This window comes from Sus scrofa, chromosome 7 (genome assembly GCF_054392235.1).
Source record: "Sus scrofa isolate SSC_HxYL_T2T_F1_AM1 chromosome 7, Sscrofa_HxYL_maternal_Yorkshire_Landrace_v2.0, whole genome shotgun sequence".
NCBI classification, from domain to species: Eukaryota; Metazoa; Chordata; class Mammalia; order Artiodactyla; family Suidae; genus Sus; species Sus scrofa.
Genome location: NC_139389.1, coordinates 113,725,568 through 113,744,873, shown reverse-complemented (window position 1 = coordinate 113,744,873; position 19,306 = coordinate 113,725,568). Strand labels below are relative to the sequence as shown.

The 19,306-nt window shown below is 42.6% G+C and overlaps 2 protein-coding genes across 44 annotated transcripts in view; one reads left to right on the top strand and one right to left on the bottom strand.

The window, feature by feature from the left end:
- NRXN3 (neurexin 3) overlaps positions 1-19,306 on the bottom strand; it is a 1,642,123-nt gene that overhangs the window by 118,199 nt on the left and 1,504,618 nt on the right. The window lies entirely within an intron of this gene.
- LOC110261693 (uncharacterized) overlaps positions 11,947-19,306 on the top strand; it is a 41,246-nt gene continuing 33,886 nt past the window's right edge. The window contains exons 1-2 of the mRNA XM_084970317.1: positions 11,947-12,060; positions 18,972-19,067. Coding sequence (XP_084826443.1) covers positions 11,947-12,060; positions 18,972-19,067 — 210 coding nt within the window. The remainder of the gene's footprint in view (positions 12,061-18,971; positions 19,068-19,306) is intronic.

Genomic DNA, 19,306 nt, shown 5'->3' with positions numbered 1-19,306 from the left:
GTAGGTTGATGGAGAAGGACGGCTCACTTTAGGAAAGAATTTGCAATAAGTTTCCTTTAACATTTTTTTTTCCTCTTAGGGTCACACATGCAGCATATGTATGTTTTCAGACTAGAGGCCGAATTGGAGCTGCAACTGCCAGCTTATGGCCACAGCAATGCTGGATTCCGGCCACATCTGAGACCTATGCCACAGCTTGCGGCAATGCTGGATCCTTAACCCACTAAGCAAGGCCAGGAATTGAACTCAAATCCTCCTGGATACTAATCGGATTCTTAACCCACTAAGCCATAATGAGAACTCTGAGTTTCCTTTAAATCTCTCCCTTTTATTTTTCTTTCTTTTTTCTTTTGGCCTTGCCCATGGCATATGGAAGTTTCCAGACCAAGGATCAAGCCCCCACCACAGCAGCAACCAGAGCCACAGCAGTGACACCAGATCCTTAACCTGCTGGGCCACCAAGGAACTCCTAAATAATTTTCTAATCTGGCACAGTTCAAAAAGTTTCCATTTGTTAAATTCCAATTTATAAGTAGCTCATTCAGGAGCATTTAATTTTCAGAATTAAATAATTAATACCTAGAATTCATTTTTTTTGTTCATAAAATATCATGTAAGAATACTGGAAAAAAAGAAGTACTCACTGCCAAAGTCTTCCTTAATTATCATAATGAGTATCTTCCCATGACTCACCTTATAGAGGAAATCAAAATGCCAGACTTGATTCGCCAATGGGTCTCGAAAAAAGTATTTATTTAAATCACCATAGTGACCAGCTAAGCCTAGTTCCCAAGTGTCTAGCGTGAAGCCATTCTAATTGGGAGCCTCTCTCAAGTGCTTTTCATTCTTTTCCAATCACAGCCCGCAGAGAAAATGAGGGAGATGGAGGAGGCCTCCAGAATGCCAGAGGATTTGCCCCTGGGACTATGGTGATTTTTAAGCCCATTCAACCACCTGGTGTGGTTCACCAATGTTCCAAAAACTCTGGCCTAGATTTCCTGGGTCTTATCAAACACACTCCCCCTTCAATAAGAAAAACAGGAGAAATCATTCACCCTCAGACCCCATGATAAGTTAAGTTCAATGCAGCTGCTTGCCATGGTCCATGAAAAACACCTGGAGGCTTCCCTTGGCCCTCCGCCTTTCTTTCCAGGCCAGTATCTCCCTTTCTTCTGAGGAAACATGCCTTTGTGGATTTCTCTACAACAGAAGGCTTCCCTGGCCTTCTGGCTCCCAGTAATACCTTGCTTCTGGCTCCCACGGATCACACCATTGTTTTGCTTGGCCCAGTCAGTGCATTGACAGCCTCAAAGGAAGGGGATTACAGGCTTGCTTCTTTCCACAGACTGCTTCTTAGAACCATGCCCTGCTCTCATTTGAGTCCAGTGTAGGGTCAGCACCTGATGTTTCCAAATAAAAGAAACTAGCTCCAAACCAAATTGCCCACACAGAATCCATCACTTTGCCTCCCACAAGGCAGAACCGAAGGAAGAAGGAGGGGCCTTTCTAAGGGAGCAGGGCCCCATGGGGCCTTCCCAGGACTGACCCCTCCCCCATTTGCTCTGCTTTAGCACCTCTCTGACCTACCTAAATAACAGTATTGGTGAGCATTTCCTGAGTTGTTTTACAGATGCTAAAAGCCCCACCAAATGGAAGAGATTAACTGCTTGATGACCCTGAGAACACAGCCCCCAGGCATACTGGAGCCTGGGGATTGATAATGTTAATTATGGGGACACTGCCCTGTTACCTCACCATCAGCCAATCAGAGGATTGTGCATGAGCTGGTCACATAACCCCCCCACACCTGGCCTTTAAAAAACGATTTCTTGGAGTTCCCGTGCTGGCTCAGCGCTTAATGAACCAGACAAGTATCCGTGAGGATGGGGGTTTGATCCCTGAGCCTCACTCAGTGGGTTAAGGTTCTGGCGTTGCAGTGAGCTGTGGTGTAGGCTACAGATGCAGCTCAGATCCAGAGTTGCTGTGGCTGTGGACCCCTAGCCTGGGAACCTCCGTATGCCGCAAGTGCAGCTCTAAAAAGACAAAAATAAATAAATGAATAAAATGCTTTCTTGAAACCCATGAGGAGTTCGGAGGTTTTGAGGACTAGCTGTTCTGACCTCCTTTGCTTGGTGCCTTTCAATAAACCCTGCACTTCCCTTCACCACAACCCGGTGTCCGTAGATTGGCTTTACTGTGCTGTGGGCGAGTGGACTCAGGGTTGGATCAGCTTCAGCTGTTACTGACTTTGGAACTGAAGGGAACTGCAGAGCTTGCCTCCTTACCTTCCCTCATGTAAGAAGAAAGATGCCAGAAATTTAGAGAAGCAGAAAGGAATTTACCCAATATCTCTGTGACAGAGATTGCTTACTGTCCCTTTAAATACCCGGCTTCCCTTGGTTCTGGGAACCTAGGGACACTCCCACTGGCTTTAAGGTACATGGTTTTCCAGTTAGGGATTGTTTTTTCTTGCCTTTTTGCTTTGCAAAGTGATGAGTGTTACTTCCAGGTGTTAACCTTAAACATAAGATATGCTCTTTCCCTGATTCTCTCCCCACTGGCTGGAGAATAGGAAAGACGTGAATCTGGAGATGAGACCCCCCCTGCTGGCGGTGGCAAAATGTCCCTTGAGCCCTAGACCACTAACCTCTGGAGTGTTAACCTTCTTAAACCACTTTGTGTTGGTGATGGGGGAAAGAGGGCACTTTCTTACAGAAGTCACACCTTTACAATAACTAATACAGACATTCAGTGAAATTCAGCCCTTCTTTGGATGACAGTACAAGCATCACTATAGCCGCTTTGGACATTTTGTAAAGGTGACAGATATTTAGAAATAATATATGGGAGTTCCCGTCGTGGCGCAGTGGTTAACGAATCTGACTAGGAACCATGAGGTTGTGGGTTCGGTCCCTGCCCTTGCTCAGTGGGTTAACGATCCGGCGTTGCCGTGAGCTGTGGTGTAGGTTGCAGACGTGGCTCGGATCCCACGTTGCTGTGGCTCTGGCGTAGGCCGGTGGCTACAGCTCCGATTCAACCCCTAGCCTGGGAACCTCCATATGCCGCGGGAGCGGCCCAAGAAATAGCAAAAAGACAAAAAAAAAAAAAAAAGAAAAAGAAAAAGAAATAATATATGACCACCAAGAGACTATGAATTATTCCAGTACAGGAGTCATCAGTAGCCCCAACACTTTGAACATAGTAAGTGTTCAGTTCAAAACTCCACAATTTAGCACCTGCAGTTAAAAACCGCCACAACCCATGGAGTTTCTGTTGTGGCGCAGGGGAAACAAATCTGACTGGCATCCATGAGGACGCAGGTTCAATCCCTGGCCTCGCTCAGTGGGTTAAGGATCTGGCATTGCTATGAGCCGTGGTGTAGGTTGCAGATCAGGTTCAGATCTGGCATTGCTGTGGCTGTGGAGTAGGCCAGCAGCTATAGCTCCAATTCAACCCCTAGCCTGGGAACCTTCATATGCCAAGGGTGCAGCCCTAAAAAGACAAAAATAAATAAATAAATAAAATGAGAAATAAAAATACCACAACCCTTCTCCTTTCTCATTGTATCATCTACTTTTCCTGTCAATGCAGTGCTAATTTCTCAGGAGACACAGGAGGAACTTACTCTCCAGTGCAAGATTAATTATTCTATGCCACGGCTAAGTCCCAACCATATCAGTCTTTGACAGCATGCAAAGATAAATGGTGAGGCGGCCATTTGAAAGGAAATCATTATGGCACCTCTCTGCTCCGTGCTATCACATTCATATCAGCATGGGAGATAACTTTGAAACCGCTTGTACTGCACTGAGAACCAGTGTTCTGGCCAGGGACTGCAAAGATGAAAAAGTCTCTCCTTGCCTTCAAAGCCTTCCTGTTGTCATTTGCCTTTCAAAAGCACCCATGGCTTGTATAAAGGGCTGCCCTGAAAATCATGGGCACCATCGACCTTCTCCTCATCAGAGAAAGCAATCAGGGAGGACAGGGGGCTGTGTCCCAGTGGGGTGGGGGGTGGCTTGGGTGGATGTGAGCAGCAGGACTGGCCTGTGGACTGTGAGTTCCAGCCTGTCCCAATGCTGGAAATGTTAGAGCTGCCTACCACCGAGCTGGCCTGCTGCTGGATCTCCCCAGCGTGGAAGAAGGAAGCAGGGTCTCTACAGGACATCAACTTGTCCAAATTACAAACAGACGAAGACTCTGCTAATCCATGTAGTCACTTTTGCTTTAACTTTTCTATTAAATTAGAGGTGTAGTCAAAATACCGCCTCAGTTAACGTACTGCAGGACTCTTCTAGATCTAAAATGTTTTATCCTAAAGCAGAGGTGAGTTGGGTAAAACTTGACACTCCAGCCTGGCTTCAGGGAGAAGGTGCCTTAATTTGCTTGGAGAAGGCCAGTAATTTAAGAGGCAATAGTCCATTTCTGCTGCAAAGGGGATCCTCATAGAATTTCAGTGTCTGATTTGCACACATGAGAAGACTCAACTCCTCCCCACTCCCCCCAAGACTCTGGGGATCCTACCTTTGGGTCAGGGGCTGATATAAGAGTTGCTCATAACCTGGCATTTCCTGTCAAAGCTGAATAAAAAAAAAAAAAAAAAAAAAAAAACCTAGGATTTCTCTTGTAGCAGCTTCCCTCCAGGCCAAGGACATGAGTTTAATATTTGCACAGTTGGAGTTCTTTTTTTTGTTTTTAACTGCCATAAAACATCAACAAGAAAATAATAGTCATTCACAACAGATGAAATAAAGCAAAAAAAAAAGAGAAGTGAAACCTTGGCCAATGCAATTTCTTAGCCTCAAAGGTTAGGCCGGCCAAGTTTTTTGTACATCTGATCACCTACAGGCATACATGGGGCTGCAACCGGAAACAAATAAGTTATTTTGACTGTGTTCCTCTACATTTATGTCTTTTTTGGCCTGACAGGCAAGCTCTACCTGCTACCCTGTGGTTATAGCTACTGTCCTCTGCTCACTGCTGAAAAGTTCAAGTGACCTCAAGTGGCAACACACGGCTAGATGCGTCTCCAGAGAAGCACATATTTTTATTTTTTTACCTTTTTTTTTTTTTTTTGTCTTTTTTCAGATAGCGCCCCAGGCATATGGAGGTTCCCAGGCTGGGAGTCGAATCAGAGCTGTAGCCACTGGCCTGAGCCACAGCCACAGCCACAACAACATCAGACATCAGATCGGAGCCATGTCTGTGACCTATACCACAGCTCACAGCAACACCAGATGCTTAACCCACTGAGTGAGGCCAGGGATCTATAACCTGCATCCTCATGGATGCTAGTCAGATTTCTTTCCACTAAGCCATGACGGGAACTCCAGAGGAGCACGTATTTATTTTAGAAAATAACATCTGTATCCTTGGCTTGATTAGTCAACAAGGATATTCTACATATCCAAAGCTCCTGGTTCCTCTAAAACTAGCTGCCAAAATACCACTGGTCTGGTAAAACAGCAATTAACCAGAAGCCAACCAATTGGAAGTTTAAATAAATAGGCTTTATGGTTATTACGGTTTCACTCAGATTTTAGTAGTCTGGGGTGTTTTTCAACATTAACAATCAATTATCCACCTCCTTGGGCACCAGCTGGTTAACCTACAATTGAATTCAATTCTCTCACTAGCTAATTGGAGTGAGCATCAAATTTCACAAGTTAAGGGTTCAGTCCCACAAGACTGCACTCACTTCAGTTGACAGTCACAAACACTGAGTTCCCAGGTCACCCACACTTCTGTCCAGCTTGGCTCCTCAGGTTTGACGATTTTCTTAGATGGCTCACAGAACTCAGAAAGGCCCTTTGTTATGTCTACCAGCTTACTAGAAAGGATACAAATGAACAAATGATGAAGAGGTACCTAGGTCAAGGTCTAGAAATACCTCTCACGCAGGAGATGCTGCCCCTGTGTGTTGGGCTTCAAGGCCCTTTCAAGGAAATCAAACTCAAAGCCTCTGGTCAAGACAAGAATTAACAGACCCTTATCATTGTAATGCCCCCTCCCCCACTTGAGCAAACTGGCCTACTTCTTCCTGCCCCTGCTAGGAAGGGTATGTGGCCCACTACACATCCTGCCCCCATGGGGGTATTATATGCCCCCAACCAACTAATAAGTGTATCGTAAGACCCCTTTTTCCCCAACCAACCATCTCATCAGCAGGTATATCACAAGACCTCTCCTTTCTCCCTGGGTTATAAAAACAGACATGACCACTGGCTCAGGGTCGGCCATCCCGAATTATCAGAAAGTCGTCCCGCTGTGCTGGGAGCAACTCTTATCTCAATAAATTCTTCTTTTCATTCACCTAGCCATACCAGAAAATTCTTCTTTCTGACCCCCATACATAGACCACAACACTGTGGAGTAAAGGGTGCATCACCCTCCCTGCATCTGGATGTGTTCCCCACGTCAACAGATCTCTGAATCTGAAAATTTTAGAAAGCTCAACCTCCATACTCCCTGGGGTTGTTACTTAGTCTTTCTGGTAACCAGTTCCAAGGCCAAATAAGGACATCTCATTAGCATAAACTCAGGGGTGACTGAAAGGGGCTTGCTGGGAACAACAGAAGACACTCCCATCACCCAGGAAATTCCAAAGGTTTGGAGAACTCTGCCAGACACCAGCAGACCAAATTCTTGTTTTGTGTTACACCACAAGTAAAAAGTGGCAAATGCTAAGTTTGTCAGAAATATATTTTAGGCAACAAACATCTAGAAGTGCTGGAATATCAATGAAGATTTCGCTTAATTTTCTTAAGCACTATGTGTTTATGTGGCTAAATTATGTTATCCCTAGCAAAATAATACTGAAACAGGGTAGGACCCCCGGGGGTGGGGAGGGGGGCTGGGTACAAATCCTTTCTCTGTTCCTCTTTTCTTGTTTGTAGGATGTAGGCTTCATTCAGCCTTCTTGACCCTCCCTGAGTTTCAAAAGGCAGGTTTGAAGAGTTGCTTATCAGGGAAAGGAAGGAATGTAGAAACTAAGGAGCCATCAAGAAGCAACAGTGCAGCCTTGGGGCAGGGTCCGGGTTCCTCCTCAAGGAATATACATAAATTCTTCTATAGGAACAAAATCACCCACCCAGGTGGCGGATGAAATTTCAGGCTGGACACAAGATTCCTGGAGCATCGCCCTGTTACCTCACCACCAGACAACCAGAAGAAAATCAGCACACAAGGAAGAGAGAGAAGACTCAGCCCCTCCCCAAATGATTCTTCCTTTAAAAACTCTCATGGTCGAATAGTGTCTTCAGAGTTGGCTTTTGGATATGAGTCTGCCACCTTCCCAGGTTAACATCCTCCTGAATAAAGCAACCTTTCCATTCCTACTAGTGCTTGTCTTTCAAGTACTGGCTTTTGATCAGTGAACAGCCAAATCTGAATTTGGTAACAACACCGGCAACATTTATTGAATACCTATAATTTGCCAGTTACCGTGCCAGGCATTTTAGGTAAATTATTTTTAATTTTCTTAACAAACACTACAAACAGAGAAACAAGATAATTTTGCCAAAGTTACATGACTTTTATGTTGGAAGTGGACATAGATCTGCTTGACCTCAAAGTAGTCTCTTTCCCCATCGTCTCATGAATAACTATTTGAGGATCACGTAGATGAAGCCGGTAGAGTACATGAACTTGAATCCTCAGAGAATAATAACAACTATATTTAAATTTTTGTGTTCCAAAACTCAAGGAGTATTTCAACAAGGGATTAAACAAGACATTTATCCCCATGGACTTTCAACACATCATTCGACTTAGACATTGCTTTCCTCATCTACAAACTGAGGAAACAAGAGTATCATGCATATGATGCTCTCAGCTTCACTTGTGGCTCCCGGCAAGCCCCATATGCAGGGGAGTGATAGTTATAACCAGTAGATCATTCAGATTAAGCAATCACAAAACTCTTCACTAGTATTAAGCAACTTAAAAAAGTACTCAATGCACTTCAGCTTCATCTCAGTCCTTCTGTTAAACTAATTAGATTGTGATTGGTATGAAAAAAAGTTGCACATACAGCATTTTTTTCCTGCTAGTTGAAATACTATAATAGAATGAAGTTATGTGGAAGCAGTTCTATGATCAAATATTCTTATCTGGATAGAGCTTGTCAATCATATAGTAGAGAAAACAACACTAATATGCTTAAGGCGACTACACTAATGTCAAAGGCAGCTGTCACTAAAGTTCAGAAACGGAGTCAGACAGAGACATTTTAAAGCAAATCCCTCCTAACACCCTACATCTATGTTACACGACTGACTTTTCTTAAAATTTACTTTTTTAAATAAACTAGGCAACAAGAGGAACAGAAATTCACCTTGGTCTCTGGTTTCTATGCTGCTTATACAAAGAAGATGTGAGCAAAAAATACTGCAGGAGTCTTCACCTTGAAAGGATAGTAGGAATTTCTTCCAAAATGTATCTGAAACTCTACTTCCATGAGCTCCCTAGGACTCACATTTGTCACTGTGGGAAACATCTGACAGTTTTTTTAAGTGCCTCTAGGTAGAAATATGAATCAGATTAGTTTCCTGCCTTGGCACAATTCTCCTCAGGGCCATACCCAAGTGCGAAAAGTGCACCCAGATGTTCGCAAACCACTGCATTGTCATTTTTCCCCTTCCAGAACCTCTGTCAAGAAACACCGCAGAGTTATGACTCTATAAATACGCTGCGAATGAGATTCAGTAACCAAAAACCGGTGTTGTTTATTCATAAGATGTACCAGGCCATCAATGAGAGCTTAAGCCTGCTGACATTGCTTATTTCAACATTTCACTGAAAGATCACAAAATGTACCTGGGATACGACATATTTTCTTTAATCTCTTTGAATGGAACAGAGAGGTCAATGGGGGAATCAGTATATAAGGTTTGAACTAGACATGACCTAGCCCAACCCTACCTCTATGTTGGCAGTTTTGCCCAATGTCACTCAGCTAGTTAGTGGAGAGTAAGAAATGGAATTCAAGTCTCCACTTCCAATCCTAGGTGGCCATTAAAAAAAAAAAAAGAAGAAAGAAAGAAAAGAAAAAGAAAAGGCAACCAAGATGGCATGGTCTGCACTATATTCAAGTGCTGGAGACCAATATGGAAGCACTACTCCTGGTCAGGTCTACTAATTGTTCTCACCTTGCCTTGCAAGGTCCGGAGAGGGGAAAGGAACGCTTGGATCTCTGTCTCAGAGGTTCACTGGTGAGCCAGTCAAGAGATGAAAATGAGTAAACACTTCCTGAAAAGGTAACAATTAATTTGAAAGATGGCAATTTATCACAGAGCTGCAGAGGGACACAGAGACCCTGGGGTGTACTTCCAGGCGGCGATTCATTGCTGCATCTGAAATTTCATTTGTCTCCTTTACACACACAAACACAAAAGAGTGAGAATGGAGACTTGGCCGAGGAGAAAACAAATCGGAAGGAAGAATGAGAACCCTGCCCAGGTTATTAACAGAGTGGACTCGAATTGCATGAATCTTAACATTCTGCTCTTGGCATGCGAATCCATCATCAAAGATGCTACAATGCACCCAACAATGAGGGCAAACTAGACAAAAGGGGCTGGCCACATGTCCTCAGGTTAGGCAGATGGCTTGTGGGCAGGCAATAGAGGGGGAGATGGCATGTGTAAAAGGGACAGTCTGGTTTGTGTCTCTTTCTTCTCTGTCCCTTCTTATATTCCTACTTCAGTCTTTTTCCTCCTTTCCATCTCTCTGCAATCAGGTGCCCAGAATTTACAAAGCATCCAGTTGTAAAATCAAATATCTGTATTTGCTTATACAAGTAAGATATTTTCAAATATTACCTCAAGGCTACTCTACTGATATATTTCTCTTGGATATGCATTCATATATATGCCAGGTCTCTTAGACTCCTGCCGTTCCTCCCAGATTGCAATATCTTCCCAGTGGGTGGATGGTGTAAATATAACACACATAAATAACATAAATGAATAAACCTCATTCAAGACCATGGTTACCAGAGACAGCCAAGTGCAATCCTAATCCTTAATTTCAACACTTTAAGAGAATTAATCGTAACTGATTATCTTTCTCTCTCTTCCTTTCTTTCTTTCTCTCTCTCTCTCTCTCTTTCTTTCTTTCTTTCTTTCTTTCTTTCTTTCTTTCCTTCCTTCCTTCCTTCCTTCTTTCTCTCTGTTTGTGTGTCTTTTTTAGGGCCGCACCCATAGCGTATGGAGGTTCCAAGGCTAGGGGTCAAATTAGAGCTGTAGTGACTGGCCTACACCACAGCCACAGCAATGTGGAATCGGAGCCACATCTGCGACCTGTACCATAGCTCATGGCAATGCCAGATCCTTAACCCACTAGTGAGGTCAGGGATTGAACCTGCGTCCTCATGGATGCTAGTCAGATTTGTTTCCACTGAGCCACGAAGGGAACTCCCTGATTATCTTTTATATTCCAAGTATTTTGTTACATTCCACCCATCAATCCATCTTTCTATCCATTCATCCATTCATTCATACATCCATACATCCAACCATACATTGTTCTTTTATTTTAAAAAATGTTGAACACTTACTAAGTGGCAGGCACTAATCTCAGTATCTGCCCAAGTGAAGCCTAGAGTCTCTTAGGAGAGCAGATAGGACAATAAAATTACAATATAGTAGAATTAACAGTAGGATAATGACAGGCTCCATTACTATGGAAACACAAGGGTGAGGCACCTGGATCCCAGATCAGATGTCCACAAAGAGGTAGGTAAAATCTGATCTAGGTGTTTTGGAAAGAGCATGAGTTAGCCAGAGAAAAAGTGAGAAACTGGGGAAAGAAAGCAGATGCTAGCAGGAAGTATGCTATCCTAAGAAGATCTTATATCCTGAAGGCAGTGGATAATTTGGGGCTGGGAGATGACTTAGGCAGGTATATTCTGACTGCCCTGTAGAAACTAATGAAGACTGGAGTCCAGGAAACTAGTTATGAAACTGCTAAGGTCAATAAATAATAGTAGTGATGGTACAGAGGAGAGGTGGACTTAGTTGATATTAAATAAGAGGAGATGTCAAGATGGCTTGTGTACACCTCACATCCATTCTGTTAGGTAGATATTAATACCCACTGTAGAGATGAGCCTTAGCAAGGTTAAGTAACTTGCTCAAGGTTGTACAATAACAAACCATTGGAGATGTCATAAAATCTCCAAGGTCTAACTCCAACGACCTTTTCCTTCTCATAGAACTGAGCATGATCTCTCTATGGAGTTCTTATAAAGTGTTAAATCTTTTTTTTTTTTTACAGGCTTTTGATAATAATTTTATTGAGATACAATCTATACACTTAACATAGATACTCAGAAGTATTCTAATTTCTCCACAACCTTGCCGACACTTGTCTTTGTTTTTGTTTTTAAATCATAGCCATTCGAATAGGTGCGATAAAGTGTTAAATCTTAAGGCTTAAAAATGACGAAGAAGTGCTTTCTGGCAACACATTGCTCAGAATCGAGTAGACTATTAGCGACTTCATGCTGCCACACCTTGTCTCTTGCTTTAATCTGTGGAGTAGATCCTAAAATAGCTCTTTTATAATCTATTAATTCTCATAGTCAAGAAAAGAATGCGGATATTGAGTTTATGATTTTTCTCTCTCTTGATTTCATTCCATTAACTAATTAATCCCTTGCTCTCCTTGTAGCCAGCCACTTAACAGTGTCCATAATATCATTTCCTCTGACTTGTCATTTAGCCAAACTACACACATTTAGCTCCTCTAATCCTTCATAAGGCATTCCTTCAATTCCCCTAATCAATCCCCTTGCCTCTGTCTGGGCTACCACCAATTTGTCTACAATTGAAAGATCCTGTGGAAGCAAAAGATCCAGTGCTCTTGTTAATAATTCTGCTTATACATCATACATTTTCACCATTTGCAGGCCCCTTCTTATTACTTGGGAAATTTTGCATGAAAATAATGTTAGATCTTTTGAGAAGCCTGTCTATTCCAGCTGCTCATTTCTCCAAGGAGACTCACACACCACCCACCTTTTCTATCCCAAAGCATAATGACGTTGAAGGAGAAGGAACGGTAAGCATGATTAACATACTACTAGGCGTTAATGATCTGTTTCTGGAAGTAGGTGAATAGTAAGATTTTTTTTGTTGTTATTTTAAGGCTGCAGGAAGATGTAGGAAGAATAAAAATAAAATTTATCTGCAAGATGTTTCTAAATGGAATGCATTTATGACATTCTTATAAGGCTTATTTGCAGCTCTTTAAAAATAATTGACTATCTAATTAGAGAGATAGATTACATCGGTATAGAACATATATACAGATAAATACTGCTTTTTATAGCCTCCACTGTCATAGATATAGAAACATGCAGAGTGAAACTCCCTCAGAATTTTAACACTTAGGTTTTCTCTATCTACATATACTGTCTAAAGAAGGACTTCAAACAAAAGCTCCCGATTTTTACCAATTATTGAAATATAATTTCTCTGATTCTCTACAGAGAGAAATTTCCCATGGTGCATGTGCATGCATGCACATACACACACACACAGAGCAAGGACCAGTCTGAAGAATTTCTCTCTAGTTGGCTGAAATGCTCTGATCACATTGAGAAGCATATAATGTGTTTCATTTTCTTTATCTTTAGGCAGCTTATTTATGGCCTCCATTGATATCTGTTTGAAGTATCTCAATGGACAGGAAGATGTGGAAAAGAATGAGGGACCTAGCTGAGAAGTCATTATGGACTCACACAGCAGCACAGATGGGTCCTCTAGAGGCTCTGGTGTTGAACCAAGAGCCCAACTACAGCTTGGCTTGAAACATGGCTAAAGTCCTTAAATTCCATACCTTAGTCTACCTGTCTGAGAAATATGAAGATATATAAAGGGTGCACAGAAATTCATTGCACCTGTGGAATCACCAAGAAAAATCTGCGCCCACACCAATCTGGGCTCGGCAGATTGAGACAGGGTGGCAGAGAAGGTGGGTAAATCACCAAGCAAAAAATATTTGAACTGAGTCTCGAGGGGTGATCACTTTTCCAGGCAGAGAAAGGGGGTAAAGGAGCAAAAACAGTAATGATACTGACAGCTAACATTTATTGAGCACTTACGATGCACTGGGCATTAGTCTAAGCATATGAAATACATGAACTAATTTTCTCTTCAACAACCCTATGGAAAGATTGATTTTTTGTTATCTTCATTTTATAGATGAATAAGCATGTTCCTGCATGTTCTATGTTCCCAGGTAGAAAGAACAGCATTTAAAAAATTACATCAGAATGTTGGGTGCATGTGAGAAATGTTAGTAGATATTTCTACTAATTTTTAGAATTAGAAGAGGAAGACAAGGGTGAGACCTTATAAGTATGACTCTACATAAAGGGTGAGATCATAGCTGGATTTTTTTTTTTTTCTTTTGATGGCCTCATCTGTGGCATATGTAAGTTTCCAGGCTAGAGTTTCAGTTGCAGCTGTAGGCCTACGCCACAGCCACCACCACCTGGTTCTGAGCCACATCTGTGACTTACACTGCAGCTTGCGGCAATGCCAGATCCTTAAATCCCTGAGGAGCGAGGCCAGGGATTGAACCCATATCCTCATGGAGACTATGTGGGTCTGTAACCTGCTGAGCCACACAGTGGGAACTCCACAGTTGGAATTTTTATAATGGGAATTTTTCTCTGCAAAAGATATATACTACATGTATAGAGAGGGAAATTGGTGAGAGTTTAATACTCATGAAATTTGCATATAAAGGAAAGTGTTCTCATCTGGTGACGTGGGCAGCTGATGGAAAGGGTAGAAAGCAGACTCATAAAACCTACTTATTGTTTTGGTTTTGTTTTTAAGATAGAAAAAACTGAATACATTTATAGGCAGAAGAGATTACATTGACGGCACCACTGGAAAATGAAGGCAATGAATGATGTCGAAAAGCTTGAAAAGACTGATAAACACAAGCTTTTGAACAGAGAGGCAAAGGGGTTTGCCTTAAGTGAGCACTGATGTAGGTGAATTAGAGGTACAGGAATTTGAAGAAACTCATGATTGATGAGCATATTCTTCAGAAAGAAAGGAGCATCTGAACCTCAGTGGTGCAGAGGGGGAGAAAGAAACCAAGTTGGGAGGTTGAAAGGGTGCTAATCAAAAGCTAGAGGTGAGGGGGGTGCTCATCAAGAACAAAAATCCTTCTGAGGCAGGGTGAAGGCACAATTCCAGTTGGGTAGAGAGTAAAAAACATTTGGAATGATCTAGAATTGAATACAACAGAGGAAGAAGGGACTTGAAGGCCATAATGTGAGGCAGTTTATAGATTAATGGAAACCCGGATGAAGCAGGAAAGCAATAGTATTTAAGAATGAGAATTAACATAATAGGATTTGAGGTTTCAGAGGTTTAGCAGTTCAGGGCAATGCAAAGATGGAGTTCAAGGCCATCAAGCCAGAGAGTTGTATAGAGAGGGTCTTCTTGCTACTCTGGTTAAAACCACTATCATCTCTCACTTGAAATGAGCCAATAGTCACATATCAGGTATTAATGACTCATCTCTTACTTCTTTACAATCTTTTCTACCATGGCAGCCAGAGCTTTAAAAAGTTTACACAGCATCATGTCACTTCACTACTTGGGAGATTCTAATAGTCTGACATTGAACTTTAGTAAAATCCCATCTTCTTTCCATAGCCCAACAGGCCCTGAATCAGTGACAACCTGTTCACCTCTCAGGCCTCACCTCATACCAAATCCCCTCTTGCTCCAGCTGTATCTTCTTTCAGACTCTTCCAGCACATTTCAACCTAGAGCCTTCACGCTAATTACTCCCTCTGCCACAAATGTTGCCCCCCCTAGATTGAACATTCTTGTCATTCCAGTCTCACCTTGAATTTTTCCTTCTTTTTTTTTTTTGTCTTTTGTCTTTGTTGTTGTTGTTGTTGTTATTGTTGCTATTTCTTGGGCCGCTCCCGTGGCATATGGAGATTCCCAGGCTAGGGGTCGAATCGGAGCTGTAGCCACCGGCCTACGCCAGAGCCACAGCAACGCGGGATCCGAGCCGCGTCTGCAACCTACACCACAGCTCATGGCAACGCCAGATCGTTAACCCACTGAGCAAGGGCAGGGATCGAACCCGCAACCTCATGGTTCCTAGTCGGATTCGTTAACCACTGCGCCACGATGGGAACTCCAGAATTTTTCCTTCTTAGAGAGTCTGTCTTTAAAGTACCCACCCGCCACTAACCCTGTGTGACATCATCTTCCTGCTTTATTTTCTTGAAATCATTTGTCAGTTGTCAGCACGTACTGTATTCGCTCCCTGATTTATTTATTGCTAATCTCCATCCCTTCCCCCAGAATGTATGTTCTATAAGAACTAGAATCAAAATTACAATTATCTGTTTTGTTTTGGTTGCAACATCAGGGTGCAAAAGAAATCTCGGGGAGTTCCCACTGTGGCTCGGTGGTAAGGAACCCAACTAGTATCAATGAGGATATGGGTTTTATCCCCGGCCTTGCTCAGTGGGTCGAGGATCTGGTGTTGCTGTGAGCTGTGGTATAGGTCACAGATTGCTGTGGCGGTAATATAGGCCAGCAGCTACAGCTCTGATTAGACCCCTAGTCTGAGAACTTCCATATGCCACAGGTGCATACCCCAAGAGCAAAACAAACAGAACAGAAGAGTGCCTGGTTCATGGGAGCAGTCACCCTAACCTACCCTCCCATATTTGTTGAATGAGTCAGCTGAGAGGCTGAGGTCCTTGAAGGATGGTCCACCACTCTTTGGGATTTGCAGACAAACCCTTCATTTTATTTATTTATTTATTATTTTTTTAATAGCTTTTTTTTTTTTTTTTTTTTTTTTGTCTTTTTGCTATTTCTTGGGCCGCTCCCGCGGCATATGGAGGTTCCCAGGCTAGGGGTCTAATCGGAGCTGTAGCCACTGGCCTACACCAGAGCCACAGCAACACTGGGATCCGAGCTGCATCTGCAACCTACACCACAGCTCACGGCAACGCCGGATCGTTAACCCACTGAGCAAGGGCAGGGATCGAACCCGCAACCTCATGGTTCCTAGTCGGATTCGTCAACCACTGCGCCACGACGGGAACTCCCTAAACCCTTCATTTTAAAAGTAAGGGTTTAATGGGCTAAGAGGCTACGAGTCAAGGTAAGGAAGATTAGGAAATTGTATCAACAAGCCAGAGTGCAAAAACAAAACCAAGAAAGGGTTGTACAGTAGCCTGGGAACCTAAACCTGGTGATGAGGCATTAAAATTATTCTTCCAGAAAGTCCATGGAGCATTATTTGTGGAAGCATTGTCACTGAGAAACACTTACAATTTAAAGTGAAACATTTTACATACTCAGAATTAAACTGCATTGCTTTCTTTGGATTTGTTAAAAGATAAAGTACAAAATAATAAAATAAAAAAGCCTGAACTCTCCACCAAGCCTCTCTCTGATCTCGTTTCCTGAAGCTGCCCAGGTGATCTTACTACAAATGTAGTTTTAAAACAAGAAACATATTGAGATTTGAGTCTGGGGAAGAAATTGGAAAGAACATGTTGCTGAAGGGCCAATGCTATTTTTAAGTTGGTTGGGCCATGGTGTTATTCTATTTGTAATCATGGTGGGGAGACTTCCATCAAAAAGGCAGAAAAATAAGTATTCCTTTTGGAGTCAGCACAGGAGTCAAAGCCATGTGTGCTTTTGAGGTTGGGAACCTGGGGCCCTTCTAAGAAAAAGACTGGATAGCTAACAGACATCCTTTGCCAGTTCAAATACTTCTTCAAAGGAGCAGTTTTGTTACCAAGAGAAGACTCTGTTAACATCCACTAACTGGTAAATCCTATATTCAGGGAAATATGCCATCACTCCACATCAAGAAGAATCTTCTAAGGAACGCTTGTCTTTTGAATGATCTAAAATAGCATTTAAATGCACAGAGGAAACTGAATGCTCCTTGACATCGAAGAAGAAGGGAATCTTCTGGGTGAAAAACTAAAGCAAGCCAACTTTGGAGGCAAAGACTGTGAAAACTACTATTCACCCAGGTTTGGGTAGAGATGTCTGCTATAATTACTAATAATCAGAACAATGATAATAAATGAATTTAATCCTAAAGCAGAAGGCATAATTGACAGCGTAGGCATGATGTCTTTTAATCACCCAAGCCTCAGCTGTGCCTGGGCAGCGAGAGAGGGAGAAACTGGGGAAAATAATTACAATTAAAAAGAAATTGACATGTATGAACTGAACTGGGCACATTATCTCTAGCTTCCGGTTCAGAATTTTTATTACAAAATTAAATAGAAAGGGTCAAAAGACTGTAGGAAAACTTCCACTGAACGGCACTCCACCAAACAAAAAGAAAAACCAGGAGTTCCCGTCGTGGCGCAGTGGTTACCGAATCCGACTAGGAACCATGAGGTTGTGGGTTCGGTCCCTGCCCTTGCTTAGTGGGTTAAGGATCCGGCGTTGCCGTGAGCTGTGGTGTAGGTTGCAGACGTGGCTCGGATCCTGCGTTGCTGTGGCTCTGGCGTAGGCTGGTGGCTACAGTTCCGATTGGACCCCTAGCCTGGGAACCTCCATATGCCGAGGGAGCGGCCCAAGAAATAGCAAAAAGATGGAAAAAAAAAAAAAAGAAAAAAGAAAAACCAAAGCAAAGCATGAGAAAAGAGGAAGAAGATTAGATGTCTTCAAATTACTGATTTCTGGTTTCTGGCATTCTATTGAAGAAATAACTGAGTAGAATACATGATGGCTACAAAGCCTGGAAACCTAGATACATATACGTACTAAACAGTCTCTTGATATTCCAATACATGACAGGTCTCATGACATGACATCCTTGCCAACTATATGATCTGTTCAATGTGCATGACCCCTCATTAGCAAATGATTCAACGTATTGTGCAAAATTGTGATAAACACAGTGTATTAATGCATTTCCATCAATCCTTACACATGTGTCTGTAAGGCTTTGCCTTAAATTGTTACTATCTCTGTTGAGGAAGCTGTGCCTTTGGCACACCACAGGGCCAGTGATTCAGCAGGTTCAGACCAGGACGCCCTGAAGCCCATCCAACATGGCTATGTCATTCAATGCAGCTTTGTAAACCCATTCATCCAGTCCCGTGTCACTCTGCCAAGGTAATGGGATAACACTTCCTCTTGTTCGACACCTTTTGAGTGGCCTTCTGCTAGCCCTTCAAGTATGGGTATTAACTGGTTACTTAACATGGTCAAATTTGATAGGTCTGCAGACTTTAGAACTAAACTTTAGACCAAAGACTGTGAAACATCCTACAGTATAATCCCTACAGAAAAGGCTTAGCATAGGCTGTTGTTCTCTTTGCCTGGAACGCTTTTTCTTGTCCTCCTCTTTTGCTTACCTACCTTATCCTGAACAGCACAGCTCCTACACTGCATCCTCAAGAAAATCTTCCCAGATTAGAACATTAGCTCAGATCCCTTTTTACATTCTTAGCAGTTTATTCTCCTTCAGTGAACTTATCATGAAATAATTACTTGTGAAATTATTTTATTGTCTTCTTCCTACAATGTAAGCCCCGTGAAGACAGGCAGCATATATCTGTCTTATATACATTTCCATGCAGTAAGCAATAGCCACTGTTTGTTGAGAAATTAATCTTCCTCTTTTAATTCTCTACCACTATCTTGAACTCAATTAAATGCTAAAAAAAAAAAAAAAAAAAAAAAGAGAGAGAGAGAGAGATTACAAAGACCCTGTATGGTCAGGCCTCTCAAGATGGTTTGTCTTTTGTTCTCTGTACAACAACAGCCTGACCAATACCTGCTTCACCTGTACCCTATGCACATGTATGACCTTCCCAGGTACTTGCCCCAGGCCCCAGCTGGCGATTGTTCTTATCTAAGGGGCAGTGAGAAGCGTGCCCTTTGCTGGTTTCCCTGGTAACTAAGGGCCCACCTGTTGTCAGTGTTTCCTATAACTAGCAGTCTCCCCTCCCCTTCCGGAGAGAAGACTACCGCCATGTCCTGCCCACTGCTTCACGCACGGTGAGGAGTCGCTCCAGGATCTTCTTCAGACATGTAAGCTTCCCCCTCAACCCCCTCTGTTAAACCATTGATATCTCTGGGGCTGATTCTGGGTTCTTTATTAGACAAGTACAGGCCTTGTAGGCCTGCAGGGTGCAGCCCAACAATTGGCAGAGCCAGCTAGGAGACTGAGGAACCTCCTTAAAGCACCAGGATGTTTGGAAATACAAGACAAGGAATGTGAAGTTGTAGGGGTTATCCACTAAGATGTGGGTCCCAAGAATTCCAGGATT